Genomic DNA, 18,177 nt, shown 5'->3' with positions numbered 1-18,177 from the left:
ATAACAGATATCGCGTAATATTACAAAATTTTAAGTACGCCTCGAACACTAACTACCTGATTGATTAAAACATCAATGATAGTTTGCTTCTGCTATGAAAGTTCCGAAATCGATGTATCATATTCATCTTCTCTCAAAATATTATCAGCATTATATGGTTATAAAATTGTACATATACAACTCCTCTAATAGATCAAATTGTTCAAACTGTTTTCTCTACTCGAAGCTGAGGATAACAAAGGAACTAACACCTCTAAATCTAGAATCCCAAATAGCATATTACACAATCCAGAATAAAGATAATCCGGAATAGCGGAATAGTATAATCAGATAATCCCACCATCCAAACAGCACAATATTAACCAGAAGAGCGGCCGGAGAAATCACTTATCTTTGGTGGAGACGCCGTACTTCTCCTGCATCCTGGCGATCTCGTCCTCCTTCTTCTTCGTGTCGGACTTCTTGCCCATCTTCGCCTGCTGGTAGTAGAGCACAATGAGGTACCGGTTCGCGACGTTGAAGCCGGAGAGGTGATCCACCGCCGTTTTGGCGTCGTAGATGTCCTCGTAAACGACGAATGCGGTGCCTCTGGTGTCCTTGTTGGTCCCGATGCGAATCTGCCGTATTGCGCCGTACTTGCCGAAGATGTCGTACATCTCCTCGCTCGAGATGTTGAAGGGGAGGTTGCGGACATAGAGCACGCGGTTGACTTCCGGCGGGAGGCGGGTGTTGACCTTGCGGAGGCTGATTGTGCTCATGGTGGCGGTTTGGGGGGTGCTTGGATGGCGGGAAAGTGAGGGAAAGCGAGGGAAAAATTGGGGATTTTGAGACGGAGAGAACTGTTTGATTTGGTACTCTTGTGACTAAATTAGGGCTTCGGATTGTATAAAGAGGGGAAATGAAGAAGGTGAAGCCGACTTATAAGATGTGGGCTTTTTTTTTTTTAGCAAGCTAAAATATGTGGGCTTTGAATTAATGAAATGGGCTGAAATAGAAAACCCAATTTACATGCGGACCTTATTTTTCTGTTGTATTTTTTTTAATAACGTAAGATGATTTTTGGTCACTATGTTTGGAGTAGGATCTCTCAAATTCTCTCATCTTCTCTCTTACTTTCCTCTGTCCTTCTCTTCCTCTATAAAAAAAGTCAACACAAAGTGTTGACATGATTCAATTGTGACCGTTTAAATAGAAAATGAGTGAAGAGGGAGAGGAATTTGGGGGGAGCGGAATCCGACTCCATGTTTTGTCCCTGTTTTTATTTTGGTTACTATAATTTAAGAGTAAGGTGATTTCCAAATAAATAAAAAAATATTAAGGTGAATTTCTTTTTGGGCGGAACCCTTGATGGAATATGTATTTTTTTTTTATGTCTAATTTCTATGCTTTAGAAGCGAACGCTTAAAAGAATGATCCATATACTGTCCATGCTGAAACATAAGTTAAAATTCCAAATTACTCTTAAAAATGACAATTATCCACTTTTGTTTCCTTTGACATAATTTTTTCGCCTTTAGAGGTCGGCAAAATATTCGTCAGAATTGCGGAAGAACTAATATAATCATATTTTTGTCTTTCAGTATTATTAGTATTTCCTCGCTTTTTCTGTTTTAAAAGGTTATTATTGAAAGAACAAAATATTGTAAAAAAGAGTAGTCGGTTTGGCCTTCAAAAACATTTTGGTAAAATATTTTGTGATATATTTTCCGGAAAGGAAAAGGAATCCATGTAGGATTTGGAAGTACTGGCTATCACTATATATTGTGTAATTCACACAATTATACCTGCCCAGCTTTGCCTTCTTCTTCTCTTCTTCCATGGATTCCAAGTTTGCACTGATCTGTTTTCTTCTCTCTTCAATTCTCTTTGTTACCGGTCAAGCTGTTCAACCACATGAACAAACGAGCCAACCGGAACAGTCAGGAATCAACATGGGGAAGGTATCCAGCGTACTTTCCGACAAAGGGTATCACGCCATGGCACTAACCCTAGGCACCATTCTTGAGGCTGTGATATTTCCAACCCTAAACTTAAATCACAGCACCAGTCTTACCCTCTTTTGCCCTAAAGACCAAGCTTTCTTTAACTCCAAGTATGGACAGCCTCCGTTGACACTATTTAAGTATCATGTTGTGCCGTTCAAGATGGACAAAGATTCAGTAGAGGCGTCTTTCGATCATGGTTCCAAGGTCGACACTCTTCTGCCCGGTCATCCTCTCGTTCTTACTTCCCTGCCCACCGGCACTGGCGGATACGCTTCTCTCAACCTAGTCAAAGTCACGGAGTGGGGTGTGTACAATGACGGACGACTGATTGTTCATGGGATTGAGGACTTCTTTGATCCGGCTTTCCAAACCCTAAGGTATCCGCAATATGACGTGATGAACGTTAAAGAGGGAACTTCTCAAGGATTTCCGGGGCTGAAAGGTGCATTAGGGATTATTAGTCGGTTTCTCTTTCTGCAGAATTAGGTTCTTGGCGTTTGAGAGGTTATACTACAGTTGTCTGCATTTATTAGAGAGAATAGTTAGTATTAGTCATTGTGCCTGTGCGTTGCTGCGGGTTTAAAAGTGTATGGATAAAATTTGTAGAAAGTTTTACAGACATGTATGTGTATACATTGTATTTACATCAAGGAACAAACATAGAGATGGTTCAGTGTTGATCTGGTAATGGAGTAATTGTAACAAACAATGTAGTTGTAATTCAAAGGGTAAAGTTTTGCTGTAGAGTGAAAAAATGTTGATTCAAATGTGATTTTATGAAGAGTTGCTAAGCAAATTGATAGTTAACATGCAGGAAAGTGTTTATGTAATTAATATTTTACTAAGGGGAGAAATAATATTGAAGAACAAAGTTACAAAGTTACATTCAGATAGTGAGGAGTTTGGGAAAGGGATGAGCAGGAATAAATTTTTATATATAGAATTGTTTTCAGAATTGGAAAAGTAAGGAACATTGCTATCTACTTGATGGAACAATTTTTCTTGTTTAAAACTGGTTTTAATGTAATTGAAGTAAGTTGTGGATAAATGTAGCAGACAATGACCTAGTGTGCCACGTTCTCATATGCTTTCTTGTAAGATTATTGAAGAACAATACTTAGTTTTTGAACAAAATTAACTTCTAGATGAGTAATTTAACATAAAATAAACTCAGAAATCTCTAATTGAAGAACAATACTTAGTGTTTGAACAAAATTAACTTCTAGATGAGTAATTTAACATAGAAGAAGTAAAAAGAAAACCAGTAATCTAAATATCATTTACATGATGTTAAACAACAAAATTAGATAAAACCGTGATTTGATTTGCAAGCATGCTCTGCTCGAGGACATAACGGCATGTACAATTACTTATGTAAATGAATAAATCTGCAGCATGCCCTGATCCATTGATCCACCATTAGAGATTCTGAAATATCTAAACTACAACAAAGCAAGTTTGTGAATTTAGCTGACACGAGAATCAGGCACAAAAGAAATAATTTTCATCGTAGAAAAGACAGCAAATAAATGTATTTAGAATAGTCAGGGGAGGAAGCCAAACACAAAATCCCTTTTAGTCAGCAAAGCCTCGACAAACCGCCACAGCTGACCGCAAAACCAAACCGTTAAGAGTTTCGTTCAAATAAACACAAATCCGAAATAAAAACTCACATACAGCTGTTATAGAATCTACTTGAGTTCAATGGAATTTGTTTGATGGTGATCTGAAGGCAGGCCATGCCCAGATTGGACTGAAAAGTCGCCAGAAAGCTGGTTACAACTCTACAATCGCAGACCGAAAAGGAGGGGAATACTCTGAAAACAGGGCAAACAATGACAACCCAACAAAACCAAAGCTTTAATTAAAAGAAGCATAATTCAGTTTAAATTTCGTAATTTATTTCTTTCATTTTTTGACCAATCAAACAAACCATCACCGGAGAAAGATCCAACACGAAAAAAAAAAAAAAAAAAAAAAAAGCTTATATACCTTGATCGCAAACAGCTTGCAAGGTTGCAGACAGAAAGGCCAAAATTTGAACAACAAATTTTGCTGAAATCAAATATGAAAGCAGATCAGAAAGGCAGACCCAAAGCACGAAAAAGAATCAAACAACATACAATCAGAAAAGCAGAAAACCAAATCTTAGATCGTATCCATAACTTTTCCTGAAACCAAAAATCAAACCGCATCACAAAGCCACACCCAAACAACAAAACAAAATTGAAATCAGATACGGCAACAAACGCAAATAACTCACCAGAGAACGTTAGTTTTCTAGAAAGAAAACGGCTGTGGATAATCGGCGAGAGAAAGATGCGAAGGGTGGACAGCAAGAACAACGAAGGCGTGAGAGAGGAAAAAAGCCTAGGCTCCATTTAAGTCCGCTCACTGTCCGTGAACAGTGAACGCTGGTTTGGGTTTTAGTATAGAAATAATTTGTTTTCCGTAAAATCCGTGGTATATATTCATGTGTTATATATAATCATTTTATTTCTAAACCAATTTACAATATTTTTTACCCATCTACAATTAAATCTAACGATAAGGTGCTACATCTATAATTAGCACCGACTATGTGAAACAAAAAAACTGTCAATTGCTTTCTTGGGCAATCTCATGAGGTGTTGGCCTCTCAGTAATCTCATTGACTGATTCCATCTCTCTTCATTTGGGCGAACCATCACTGGGACTGAAACCACCATGCTAAGTAGAAGGTTTTCTCATCTGCTCGTCGAAAACCATGCGTGATTCAGTGTTGTTTGAGTAGACTGATGGACTTGGGGGGAAGATGGTGTTCGCTTCCAGTTCACCCTTCTTAAAAGTAAATGACTTTAAGTCCTTTTTGTCGTAAATTCTGAACACGACACAAAATTTTCTCCACAATGAGGCTTCTGGATCGAGTCGCAAGAGGATTTCCTTGTGTTCGTACAAGAACATGGCAGCATATATGAGGAGAGCTAATACTGAAGCAAGACCGGCTATGAGAAAGAGGCCCCGAAAGCTCTCTAGGCCGAGACTGTTGAAAGGGACCAGGCTGTTAGGGTCTTGACAACTTAATTCTTTGTTGAACCATTTCTTCTCAATCGTTTTCATTCTGTCTCCCTCGTTCACGTTTAGGATTGCCGTCGAAACGTCACGAGCAAGAGATGAACCTTTTGGGAAGACCTACAAGTCACAAATGAAAGCGTCAAAAGATTGTATTCGGAAGATATTCTAGGAGTTAAATATACGCCAATGATAATTTAAACGATATTATGTAACCACTAAATTCTCCGATGCAAAATTCACACTCTCAACAGAAAGAACACCGAATAATCCCACATGACATGAGAAAACATGTATTCGAACATGATAGAGACGAAGGAGAGAAAGCAGGTAAACGTACAAAGCCAAAACCATCGGCTTTAAATGTCGGCTCAACCATGGTGTATTTCGAGCAATACTTTGCAAGAAATAGCTTCATGTAGGGCTTCTCATCGAATGCTGCCGAGATACCATCCTTTTTACTCCCGTTTTGAAAAAGTTCGTTCAACTCTTCTGGGGAACTAAAAGTCTTAATTTTTTCAGCTGGAAATCGTAGTTGTTTCAGAATTTCAAGAACAAAAGAATCTGATTGGTAGGCAACATTGTCCCCATTCTTGAGGAGCAAATTAACATCCGTAACAGTTGGTTGGAGATGTTGAACTGTTAACAACGATGCCAAACTTGCAGTATAACTTTGGGTCAGAATGAGCACCAGAAAGCACCAGATTATCACCACGAATCGAGCCAAGTTGCTCACTACTCGCTCCCCTGTAACGAAAATTTCAAAAGTTGAAGGAAATGGAGAATAATGAGTCATGGATGTCATAAGTTTGAGGCATAATTTACAATGGAAAGCATGAAATTTGCATAGTTTCTGTGGAGAGTAAATTAAGACGAACAAACTTACTGGGTGAAAAAACCATGGTTGAGAACGAGAACCAAAAACTTGTCCCGATTTGGTGATGTGGAGGCCCCCGAAAGGCGTCGTTGATCCGATGTTCAAGAACCCAAACAACGAAACCAATGAATATGAAAAAACAACCGCTCGTTACCCAAAGGTCCCGTGTCAAAGGCTTCAAGAACACCCAAGCATTCTTGCTTTTGTTGTCTTTGATAGGCACAATCATGGACACACCAGATTCTGTGTACGGCAACGTGAAGTCCACATATAAGGATCTGTTTGCTCTAATAGTGATATCCCCTACTGCGGCGTCATAGTTCTGTCAAGAAAAAAAATGTTACCACGTCAGTTGCAAATTAGATAAGTTTGTCAGATTAGGGAAAAAAGACTCCTACCTTGAGATACACCTGATCGACCAAGTCATTGTAACTGCCAGCGCTCGAACCATTAGGCATTGCATAGGGAATAAGATCGTAAGGGACAGCGTAGGGTAGTGCTTCAATTACAGCTTCGAAGACGTCTTTGCAATATCCGCCATTGACCTTGGTTGTGTTGGTTGTAGGGTCATGTGTGACATTTACAAATTCCAAAAACCCTTCCTTGACCGGGACTAGAATTTTCACCTTCTTGCCGAGTGTAGGAATCTGCCAACCCTTAGGAGCGGAGGTGGTGTCTCCCGGCCATATAATAGATCTAAGACTAGCATTGGAACTAGAATATTTGCTTGTGCTTGTCAGATTTAAGTTTCTTGCAAGGCCATTTTTGGGTGTCCAAAATCCAATCAGTTTTTCCCCACTTCCAATCACATTAACAATCTCAAAAGTTGATGATTGTAATTGCCCGTTGGAAAGATTGAAATCTCCCGAAAGGCCTTCAAAATTTGTACCTGATAGTTCTTGGACAAGTTGAGGACCATTTTGTGAGACCCCAAATCTTTCTAGATCAGTAGTACTAGATTTTCCAGAAGTATTCGTCTTTTCGAAGCTAAAGTTTTTAGCCCCAACTTTCTCTACAGCCATGGCCAGTGCCCGAGCAGCATCATGCGCCCACAATCCGAACACATCCAGTTTAGCATCCTGGACAGTTGGATTGTCTTGTTGGAATTCCCTCTTCCATCTAACTCGAAAATACTCGAGAGCTTTTGAATTTGGGTAATAAGTTTTTATCCCCAAAACCCCTTGCATATTTTCTATGCCAGATGAATTTATGGAACCGAACATGTTGGTCATCCCATCAGTCATTATCCAAGCATACCCTGCCTCCATCATGCCAATCTCTTTCGCCTTTTCGAAAATTCGCAAACCAAGAGATGGTAACATGTGCACAACGAAGACCCTTGTTTGCATTGCCATCAACTTTTCAAGCTCAACAACAATTTGGTCATCAGTGGCCGCCGGAGGAATGACACTCCGGTAGGCAATTCGAGCATCAACTTCTTGCAAGGCATCAGAGAGGTAAGGTATGACTCCTTCCCCAAACTCGTCGTCAACATAGATGGGCACTACTTCTCCCCAGCCAAAGGCGTGGATGATAGCACTAATGGCTTTCACTTGGGATGAATCATTTTGTGCAGCTCTGATGAAATATGAACTTCTGATTGAAGTAAGAGATGGGATTGTTGCTGAGTAGGAGATTATGGGAACTTGGGCTTTCTCTCCAAGGATGATTAGTAATTTGGCCTGCATTGACGATGCAGGCCCAATGATTGCTTGCACTTGAACATTCTTTATTAGGTCTAAAGCTGTTCATTCATACAAGAACATGTTAAATTAATAGAAAACTAGATTTTAATTCTTAAATGAGATGAAGTTTTTAAAAAATGTCTTATACAAGATTAAAAATTAATTTTAGTCTTTGGACTCTATTTAATGCCAGCATATTAAAAAAAAAATTTATTTATAATTTTATGGTGTTCATAAATTAAATTTTATGAAATTATTGTAAATTTTATGGTTCTTTAGATATAAGCCCGGACAAGTTGCATTTCATAAACAAAAACCCACATAAATTTAAATCTACAAATAAAACCCAAGTTTCAAATAAACTGACATGTAGGCAAATTAGTGATCTATTATTACAATATATATACAACTTATGCCACAACTCCCTAATTGAGTCAATAAAGGTTATCATAACTCACCCTAATTATGATGAGCAACAAGCCCCTATACTATTAATATATTATACCAACAAATTTACCTATAATTTGTAGATTAAATAATAAGTATATTTATCTGAGAAATATCGATAATATGCCTACTAATAGAGGCTCGGAATGCATGATAAACATGTATGAAATATTATACTAATTTACCTATATTTTGTAGATTCGCTAATGTAAATAATAAAATATATTTGGCTTGTTTTATTAACACTCCATATTTTGTTGACTACACCCCACATACTTAATACATTCCACATTTACTTTTTAAATTAAACTTTTTCTTAATACATCCCACATATTTTCCAATACTACCCTCACACCTCACACCTCACATCTCGTACACCCCACACCTCACATCTCCCACACCCCACAATCATCAACTAATTAACCACACATCAAACTCTTCATCTCTTTCACACAATAGAATAATCCACATTTTAAAGACAAGAAAGATGAATTAAATTGTATAAAATCTCCATCTTGCCGTTTGATTTATAAACATCCGTCAAATTTTCTTGAACAATCACGTTGGATTCTAAGAAGCTTGATGGACAAACGGTAGGAACTGTTCTTATAAGGTCATGTCAGTTCCAACCAGCCAAAAAACATTGAATTGCTTCATCATCAAACTGCCATAAGAATATTACATTTATTCCATCTTAAAATTTTACAACATTCTCTAGTTTTCTTCCTATTTCTTGGGTTCCAACTAGAGCAGGACTTTGCAAAAAGTCAAATTTTTATTCCATTATTTAAATAATTTCTTAAATGTGAAAACCAACGAATGAACGAGGAGCAAAACTCGATTTTTTGTTCCGTCCATCAAAAGATATATTTTCATCAACTTGTTTGTGTTTTTAGGGTTTTGTTCTACAATGGAGACTAAGAGTAGCTTTGAGGGCTTGAATAGTTATTTCATATTAGAGTTACAAGTTGTTTAGTATTAGTATTACATTTTTAAGTGGGGTGTAATCAACAACATGTGCGATGTTAATAAAAAAACCCATATATTTATATGAGAAACATCAATAGTATGCCTAATAAATATATTTATATGAGAAATATCAATAATATGCCAACTAATAGAGGCTTGGGATGCATGATAAACATGTATGAAATATTATGCTAATTTACCTATTAGTACTAAGTAGGTACATTTGTGACCAAAACTATTAGTATGTATGAAATCTTATACTAATTTACCTACATAAATTAATTTACCTATATTTTCCAGATTCAAAAATTTGATAACAGGTGCATTATTTTTCAAAGTGACCAAAACTACTAGTACTAAGTAGGTACATTTGTGAGATCCCACATCAACCAACGGAGAAGGGGTAATGTGTCTTATATGTACACACTTCCCTCCCTATAACACGAGGCGTTTTAGGAGCTCACTGGCTTTAGATTCTATCGAAACTCTGAAGTTAAGCGAGATTGGACAAGAACAATCCCAAGATGGGTGACCCACTGGGAAGTTGCTCGTGAGTTCCCAAAAAAAAAAAACAAAAACAGTGAGGGAATGGTAAGCCCAAAGCAGACAATATCATGCTACGACGAAGCCGAAACTAGGATGCGACAACATTAATCTTTTTCAAAACAAAAAAATGGGTACATTGATATTCAAAAAATAAAACAAAACATACTAGACACATCATTTTTTTACCCTTTTTGTTTTAAAGAAAACAAAGGCATGGTTTTTTATTAAATCAATAGGGTACATTAATCTGAAAATTTATTGTTGAATTCAAAACGTTTGGAATTTTTATTCCTATGTCATTTAAAATTTCAAAGCCATTACACAAGTTACAAGAAAATAAAAAAGCTTTTCATTTTAATTTTGATATCAACATAAGACTTAATTGAGGGTAATTTGGGAAATCCAAATAATATTAAATACGATGCACAATCTCGATTAGGTAATTTGCTTAGGTGGAGTCTAGTCATCGGGTTTTTGTTAGAAAAAAATATATTATTGTGGGTTTTATGTAAAAAAAAAAAAAAAAAAGAGTTTGAAGGGGGTAAAGTCACATTTTCAGTAAATTTTAATTCTCATTATGGTAAGTATCTTATATAAGAAAATAATTTTGTAAAGATTTTTCGGTACACATGTTTTTGCATATTTTCTTATGTGCCACTAATTCATTACAATATATTTGGGTACGAACATTTCGGTGCACTAGGTTAGTATAATATATTTAGGTACGGACATTTTGGTACACTAGTTTATTATAATATATTTAGGCATTGACGTTTCTGTCACATCCCGGCCCGGGTGGGACGACTTCCCGGGCCCGCTCCACTACCGTAGCACGATATTGTCCGCTTTGGGCTTACCATTCCCTCACGGTTTTGTTTTTGGGAACTCACGAGCAACTTCCCAGTGGGTCACCCATCCTGGGAGTGCTCTAGCCCTCTACTCGCTTAACTTCGGAGTTCCTACGGAACCCGAAGCCAGTGAGCTCCCAAAAGGCCTCGTGCTAGGTAGAGATGGAATATACATATAAGGATCAGTCCCCTGGGCGATGTGGGATGTTACAGTTTCGGTACATTAGTTTAGTATCATATATTTAGGTACATAATTTTTCGGTACACTTGTGTTTTTGCATATTTTCTTATGTGTTACTAGTTCACTACAATATATTTAGGTACGGACATTTCTGTACACTAATTTAGCAAAATATATTATATTACAGACGTTTAAGTACACTAATTAGAGGAAGTAAAATAAATATAGTGAATTAAAATGTGTATAATAATAAATAATTTTAATTTTAATGTAATGACATTAAATAAGATATCTATTAAATATTAAAACAAAAATATAATATAAATTTAAATTAAGTATTCATTAGAGGACTAAAATCAATATCCAATCTAACACCAGGTTTTTATTGAATTTTAATCTTCTTCAAGGATTAAAGTTCAAAAATCCCTTAAATTAATCTCCCTCGACGTGGATTCATGCTTTGAAAACTAGTTGAGTGTTCAAAATTTCACGGGCAATTGTTAGAACGTGACCATCCAACTCAAAACTCATTGATAATGAACATGAGATGCCCAAGATTTCTTAAACTATTATGCAAGGCTATTATTCCCTGACGTGAGATTCATACTTTCAAAACTAATTGAATATAATAAACGGGTTCATGCTAGAATGTGAGCGTCTAACTCAAGGTCGATGACCAATGAACTAGATAAGCACCAACATCATTTAAAATATTATGCAAGGCTGTCAACAGACGGGGATTAATTGGAGCGATCAAAAACAAAACATGAACAAGGAGAAGAGAGAAATTACCTGCAGAAGCGGTGACAACACCATCTGAAGAGGAGCTCCTTTTCTCCAGAACAAGCCTAGTTTTATAGTTGGGATTAGAGGCATAGAAATCGGACAGGGCGACTTCAATGCAGCTCAGACCCATCTTCCCATGCAAGGCATCAAAGTCAAGAACCAGACCCACATGAACTGGGATAGTCGTATTGTTTTGTGCCATGGCTAGGAAAGCAGTCTTAGAAAATAAGAACAAGAAGAACAAAGCAAAAAGGGAGCTGCTGCAGCTAGCTTTCTTAGCCATGTTTTCAAGCTTTGCAATTTATGACTTAAAGTAACAAGCAGTCTTTATTTATATAGACTTAAAACGGTGGATTGAAAGCTCTAAACTGGATCAATTAATTGTTCATTACATAAAGGTTTTTTAGCCAAAATGGTTTCTGAGATTTGCATAACTCATTACTTTGGTTCTTAAGATTTGAAATCAATAGAAGTGGTCCCTAAGTTTGTACATCATCAATCATTTTGGTCATTCATTGAAAAATTAAGAACCAAATGACAAAAATACCCACACTTTAATAAATAATGGGCCAAAATGATTTGACAAAAATTTTTTGTGCACCCTTTCTTCTTGGTGAAGGTTTTAATTGGATTTTCCAAATCACTGGGAAGCAGATGTCTCTAAAAGTTGAAACATTCAAAGGCACTATTTGTCTCATATTATATTGTCCAAGTCTAACTTTGACAAATCAAAGATGCATTTATATTTAGGAGCTTTAATAAAAATGGCTTCTTTAAAAGTTGAAAAGTTCAAAGGCACTATTTGTCTCATATTATTATATTGTCCAAGTCTAGCTTTGACAAATCAAAGATGCATTTATATTTGAGAGTTTTAATGAAAAGGGTTTGGGCCAACAAATATTTAATCAAAAATCATCCTAAAATTTTATTTAACCAAAATGACTCAAAATTTAATAAAAAATATCCAAAACTATTGTCCACGGGTCAAACTCACAAGTCCAACCCGCTACAAATCTATATTTCCGTAAATACTCCTAAATGATTTTGGAACTCAAAATTTTCTCTAAAAACAAATTTCTGCTATTTTAAAAGCACTTTCAACCAAACGAGCTCTTAGTGTTGAATATTTGCACCTATATTTTCTTTTGGCAAATGACACTGCAATAAAAAAAAATAAAAAAAAAGGAGCAACAACTAACAAGCGAGGGAAGTCTTACGAGAACGATAAGAAAGGAAGAGATCCCAACTCCAAGGCGCCAAACCCAGCACCTAGAAAGAGTAATTAAAACCTAATTACAAATTAAACACTCCACATAACTAACAAGAAAATAACTAATTAATTATGTGAATAATTGTGAATGCATGGATGGCTGATGCTATCTTAATTCTGTGAATAAATTACAAACATTTTCTTTTACAGTAGTACAAGATAACTTGCCATTGCTAGGTTTACAGAAAGTTTATGTGAATTGAATAATGAGGGGTTTGGTTGATCAACTTGAAATTTAAGTAGTCAATTGCTCTAATGGTTAGGTCTTTCTCTTTAATCCACTGCATTCTGGATTTAAATTCTTCCCTTCCCGTTAGTATAGATTAATGTACTAAAAAAAAACTTGCACAAATAAAAAACAGTCGACTTTAATTTAGAATTCAAATTAATTCTTCAAAACCATGGAAATTTGGAATTAAATAACAAACAATTCATTCTTCAAAACCATGATAGAATTCTGCATTATTGTGGCCATGGTCTTGCTGACTATCGTCATTTTAAAACCATGAATGTCTCTTGAAAAACTTTAGTCTTTGAAAACGATGAAAGTGGAAATTGCTGAAGAATTTATTGTTCCACTTTATTGATATTCTATCACTTTGACGCATAAGATACTCTCTTCAATATATATAGATATTCTATCACTTTCATGCATAAGATACTCTCTTCAATATATATATATATATATATATATAAGAATTTATTGTTCTACTTTATTGATATTCTATCACTTTGACGCATAAGATACTCTCTTCAATATATATAGATATTCTATCACTTTCATGCATAAGATACTCTCTTCTATATATATATATATATATATATATATATATTAATATCTATATATATATATATATCTTGATGCTTAATGTATGAACAAATGCCAGTTAATGTGATCTTATGTTATGTTGTCAAATGTTAATACGAATTTTATTAAGGTCGAAGATTCACTTGGTTCCCTATGCTTAAATATATTTCAAGCAAAAACAAAACAAAAAATTTCTATCAATTTCCATGTAAATTGCAAAACTCTGGTGGATAGGACGTTAGCCTTGCAATCACTGTAACTTGGGTTCGGAATTTTCCCCTTGCCTGATTGCAGCATAGCAATATCTTGTCTTAAAAAGTAGTAATGTAGTATATTTAATATGTATAAGCAAAACTTAAGGTAGATAAATTAAAAATAGAGAAAGAAGAAGCAAATTAATCTAAGAACATGTAGGGAATGAAGTGAGTAATTTTCCCAGTCTGCAGATATGACTGGGTCAACCATTCAGAAAAATAGTAAGAAACGATGACTTCATCTGAATTGAGATTCTAGAAAATATATTAAAGAATATATCTGACTTCCAATTAGTTAATAGAGTCGAGATTCTTTAAAGGAAAATTTGCAGCTCAAGACAAACCCTAGTTTCCGAGAAATTGATGGGTAGGAGGGTCAAGACCACAAATTGAATCTTTACAATTATTTTAAAAACCATTTTTTTTTCCTTTTATTTTGTCAGCATATATTTGATAGATCAACTTGAAATCGATTGATGCGTCGCTAGTGAATCACTAAAGTTTCGTAATATGTACGAGTACGTGAAGGCTCTTCCTCCTTTTACAAGCAATATTCTTTACAATAACATTACTTGAGAAACAAAGGATATGAAACACTTGAAATTAAAGAAAGAAAGAAAAAAACAGTAGAAAAAATTATATGTGAAATTAAATCCGCACAGGAGTGTATAAACATTATTGCTTTCTAACACTACAATAAAAAGCCATTTTAGTGACAGCTACCCAGAGAAACAATGATGATGATTTATTTAATTTGTTATCTTTCTTGACTTTTTTGCAATCACATTATTAGTCAATTGTGAGGCTAAACCCACCATCTCTCCCTTTATGTACATGATATCTTTTGTTCAAAGAAAAAAAAAAGGTATAAGCAAAACTTAAGGTAGACAAGTTAAAAATAAAGAAAAAAGAAGCAAATTAACCTAAGAACAAGTAGGGAATGAAGTGAGTAATTTTCCTAAAGTCTGTGGATATGACTAGGTCAAGCATTCAGAAAAATCGTAAGAAACGATCACTTCATCTGAATTGAGATTCCAGAAAATATATTAAAGAATATATATGACTTCCAATTAGAAAATAGACTCAAGATTATTCAAAGGAAATTTTGGATACTTGTTGAAAAACCCTAGTTTACGAGAAATTGCTGGGAAGGAGGGTCAAGACTACTTGAAATCGATTGATACGTGTTGAATCTTACTAAGAAGGCCGATATGTTAAACTAGAAGAAATAGAATGAGACGTATCAAATATTTTAGGAGATACTAATATAAGAAACCCTACAGAATTTCATTTATATACACAGCATGATGGAAATCAATTAGTAAGATTCAACACGTATAGGTCAAGTAGACAAATTAATAATGAAGAACAATCTGATCAAGAATAGATGTGCGAGTCCTATAGCTTTTATCCGCACCTATAAAGCCTACCCATAATAGTAAATTGCCTTTATTTTCTATCCTATAATATCCTATCAATTTTACAAAAATCGGAATACCTTTGGAAAAGTCTTTAAATGAGAGCATCCTGTCGATTTTACAAAAATCAGAATATCTTTGGAAAAGTCTTTAAATGAGAGCATCCTGATTGACAATAGACTACTACTCTAGCATTTTCTAACGTATCAATTTCCACCATTCTGATAAAAGCTATCTTTAGTGTCAGCTACGTACCTAGAGAAAACAAGGATGTTGGTTTATTTAATTTGTAATCTTTCCCGAATTCTTTGCAACCAAATAACAAATTTACAATTTGATTTGTAATGATGTCTATGTACCCTGATGCGGTTCGATCTCTATCAGTCCTCCTCATCTTTAATAATTAATAATTTAACTCACTAACGTTATCGTTTGTCAAAAAACAAAAAAGAAAAAAGTTTGGTCCATCGAGGTATATTACGTTGCAAGAAAAAGTTCATGGGTGTTTCATCAAAAACTGCGGAAGTACCATATTTTCCACTACAATTTTGAAAGAGTTGATTCAACTCTTCTGCCAATTTAGGAATCTTGAGATCTTCAACCCGAAATCCTATTTGTTTCATAATCCCGTAAACAAAAGAACCTACTTGATAGCCAACATTGGGCCTATTCTTGAGGGGCACCAAGTGAGTAAAACATGTACACCAAGAGAGCGAACACCAACACACCTCTCTATATAATGAGGTAGAGAGAGCAATGTATAAGTGCATGTGCAGAAGCCATACGAGTGAGGAAGAACAAGTCCCCTCCCATGTGGCGTGAGAAAGGTCTCACCAAACTGATCATAAAATGAATAGAAACAAGTCAAGACCCCATTGGAGCCAACCTCTGAGTTTCGACATTCATTTTTCTTCTCTTCCTTGTCAAAACTCCAACAGATTTGATTCAATCTTAATTAATACTGACAATATTTTGCGACCTTAAACAAATTACTCCTTAAGTTGGTTGCAATGGATGGATAAGAATCTAGGAATCAGGTAGCCAAACTTGGCTCTAAGCAGTAGACCGCCATTGAACTTAGACGACTGCACCAACAGGGTGAGAGATACTAAAGTGGCAACATGTGAAATTGATAAAAACATCTATGATAGTTTGCTTATGCTATGAAAGTTCCGAAATCGATGTATCATATTCATCTTCTCTCAAAATATTAACAGCATTATACGGTTATAAAATATTACATAAACAACAACTCTAATAGATCAAATTGTTCAAGATTAAAACTAACTGTTTTCACTATTCGAAGCTGACGATAACAAAGCAACAAACGCCTCTAAAATCTAGAATGCCAAATAGCATTACGTAATCCAGGATAAAAATAAACCGGAATAGGATAAAAATCATAGTGGCGGTTTCGGGGGTGTTTGGATTGTGGGAAAGCGAGGGAAAAATTGGGAATTTTGATTTGGTACTATGTTTCGGACTGTCGAAAGAGGGGAAAAGGAGAAGGTGAAGCCGACTTAAAAGATGTGGGCCTTTTTTTAACAAGCCGAAATATGTGGGCCTTACATTAGAAAACCTAATTTGTGAGAGGTGTATCCAATCGAGAATTTGAGAGGCTTTAATTGATTTATAAATTCATTAATTTTTAGATGTATTCAATTAGAATTTTGAGGGATTTTAATTATTTTAATGAATTTAGGGGTATTCAATTAGGATTTTAAGTGATTATCTAAAATTCAAGGTGTATTCAATTAGAATTTTAAGATACTTTATTAAAATCCTTAGAAATCCAGGTGTATTCAATTAGGATTTTAAAGAAGTTTATAACATTCAAGGTATATTCAATTAGAAATTGATTTTAAAGAATTTGATAAAGTTGAGGAATTACAGGGAATTTGAGAGATTTTGTAGTTTATTTTAAGTATCTACAAATCTCACATTTCCCTATGAGATTTCGAGTGAATTGAATCAAAATTTTATACGGAATCTTTACAAATTAATTAAACTCCATACATGTGGGGAGCTTATTTATGTTGTATTTTTTGTATAAGGTAAGATGATTTTTGGTCACTGTGTTTTGTCCCTAATTTTATTTCGATTACTGTAATTTTTTTTTTGTTTTTGGAGAACTGGTTGTGATTTAAAAAATAAATAAAAAAAGAGCAAGGTGAACTTATTTTTGGGCGGAACCCCGTGACAAAATATGTAGGCGACTTTTTTTAAAAAAATAATATATACAATGCATGCTAAAACGTAAGTCAAAATTTCAATTTACTCTTAAAAATGACAATGATCCACTTTTAATTCCTTTGACATAATTTTTTCGCTCTTAAAGTTCGTAATTTTTTATTTTTTTATCAAAACTGCATAAGAACTTATATAATCATATTTTTTCAACATTATTATTATTTCTTTGCTTTTCTGTTTTTTATCAAGGTATTTTGTTCTAAAAGGTTAATTGAAAAAATAAAATATTGTAAAAAAAAAAAGAGAGTAGCATATCTGATGTCGGTTAGCCATTCAAAAACATTTTGGTGAAATATTGTGATATATATTTTCCGGAAGGGAAAAGGAATCCGTGAGGATTTGGAAGTACTGGTACTATATATTGTGTAATCACCTTGGGCTTTTGTTTTTTTTGCAAAACTCGTCTCTTTGCACCCAATTATACCTCCCTAGCTTTGCCTTCTTCTTCTCTTCTCCCACGGATTCCAAGTTTGCACTGATCTGTTTTCTTCTCTCTTCAATTCTCTTTGTTACCAATCAAGCTCTTCAACCATATGAACAAACGAGCCAACCGGAACAGTCAGGAATCAACATGGGGAAGGTATCCAGCGTACTTTCCGACAAAGGGTATCACGCCATGGCACTAACCCTAGGCACCATTCTTGAGGCTGTGATATTTCCAACCCTAAACTTAAATCACAGCACCAGTCTTACCCTCTTTTGCCCTAAAGACCAAGCTTTCTGTAACTCCAAGTATGGACAGCCTCCGTTGACACTATTTAAGTATCATGTTGTGCCGTTCAAGATGGACAAAGATTCAGTA

The 18,177-nt window shown here is 35.1% G+C and overlaps 2 protein-coding genes across 2 annotated transcripts; both read right to left on the bottom strand.

Moving 5' to 3' along the window:
• Positions 1-128: 128 nt before the first annotated feature.
• LOC103953088 (splicing factor 3B subunit 6-like protein) lies at positions 129-890 on the bottom strand. Its single transcript, XM_009364815.3, has one exon. It carries the CDS (start codon positions 756-758, stop codon positions 384-386), a length of 375 nt encoding a protein of 124 aa, XP_009363090.1. The 5' UTR covers positions 759-890; the 3' UTR covers positions 129-383.
• A 3,563-nt stretch (positions 891-4,453) lies between these two features.
• Positions 4,454-11,695, bottom strand: LOC103953098 (glutamate receptor 2.8). The gene is made up of 5 exons (XM_009364825.3): positions 11,382-11,695; positions 6,312-7,657; positions 5,923-6,235; positions 5,377-5,783; positions 4,454-5,156 (listed from the first exon to the last, which is right to left on the bottom strand). The coding sequence occupies exons 1-5, from the start codon at positions 11,656-11,658 to the stop codon at positions 4,695-4,697; spliced, it is 2,805 nt and encodes a 934-aa protein (XP_009363100.2). The 5' UTR covers positions 11,659-11,695; the 3' UTR covers positions 4,454-4,694.
• Positions 11,696-18,177: the final 6,482 nt, after the last annotated feature.

Source organism: the organism of the source record quoted next, unplaced genomic scaffold, assembly GCF_019419815.1.
Source record: "Pyrus x bretschneideri cultivar Hongxiangsu unplaced genomic scaffold, Pyrus_bretschneideri_v1 Contig1, whole genome shotgun sequence".
In the NCBI taxonomy this organism is placed as follows: domain Eukaryota; kingdom Viridiplantae; phylum Streptophyta; class Magnoliopsida; order Rosales; family Rosaceae; genus Pyrus; species Pyrus x bretschneideri.
The sequence above is the reverse complement of the archived record's forward strand: the minus strand, read 5'-3'. Positions and strand labels throughout refer to the sequence as shown.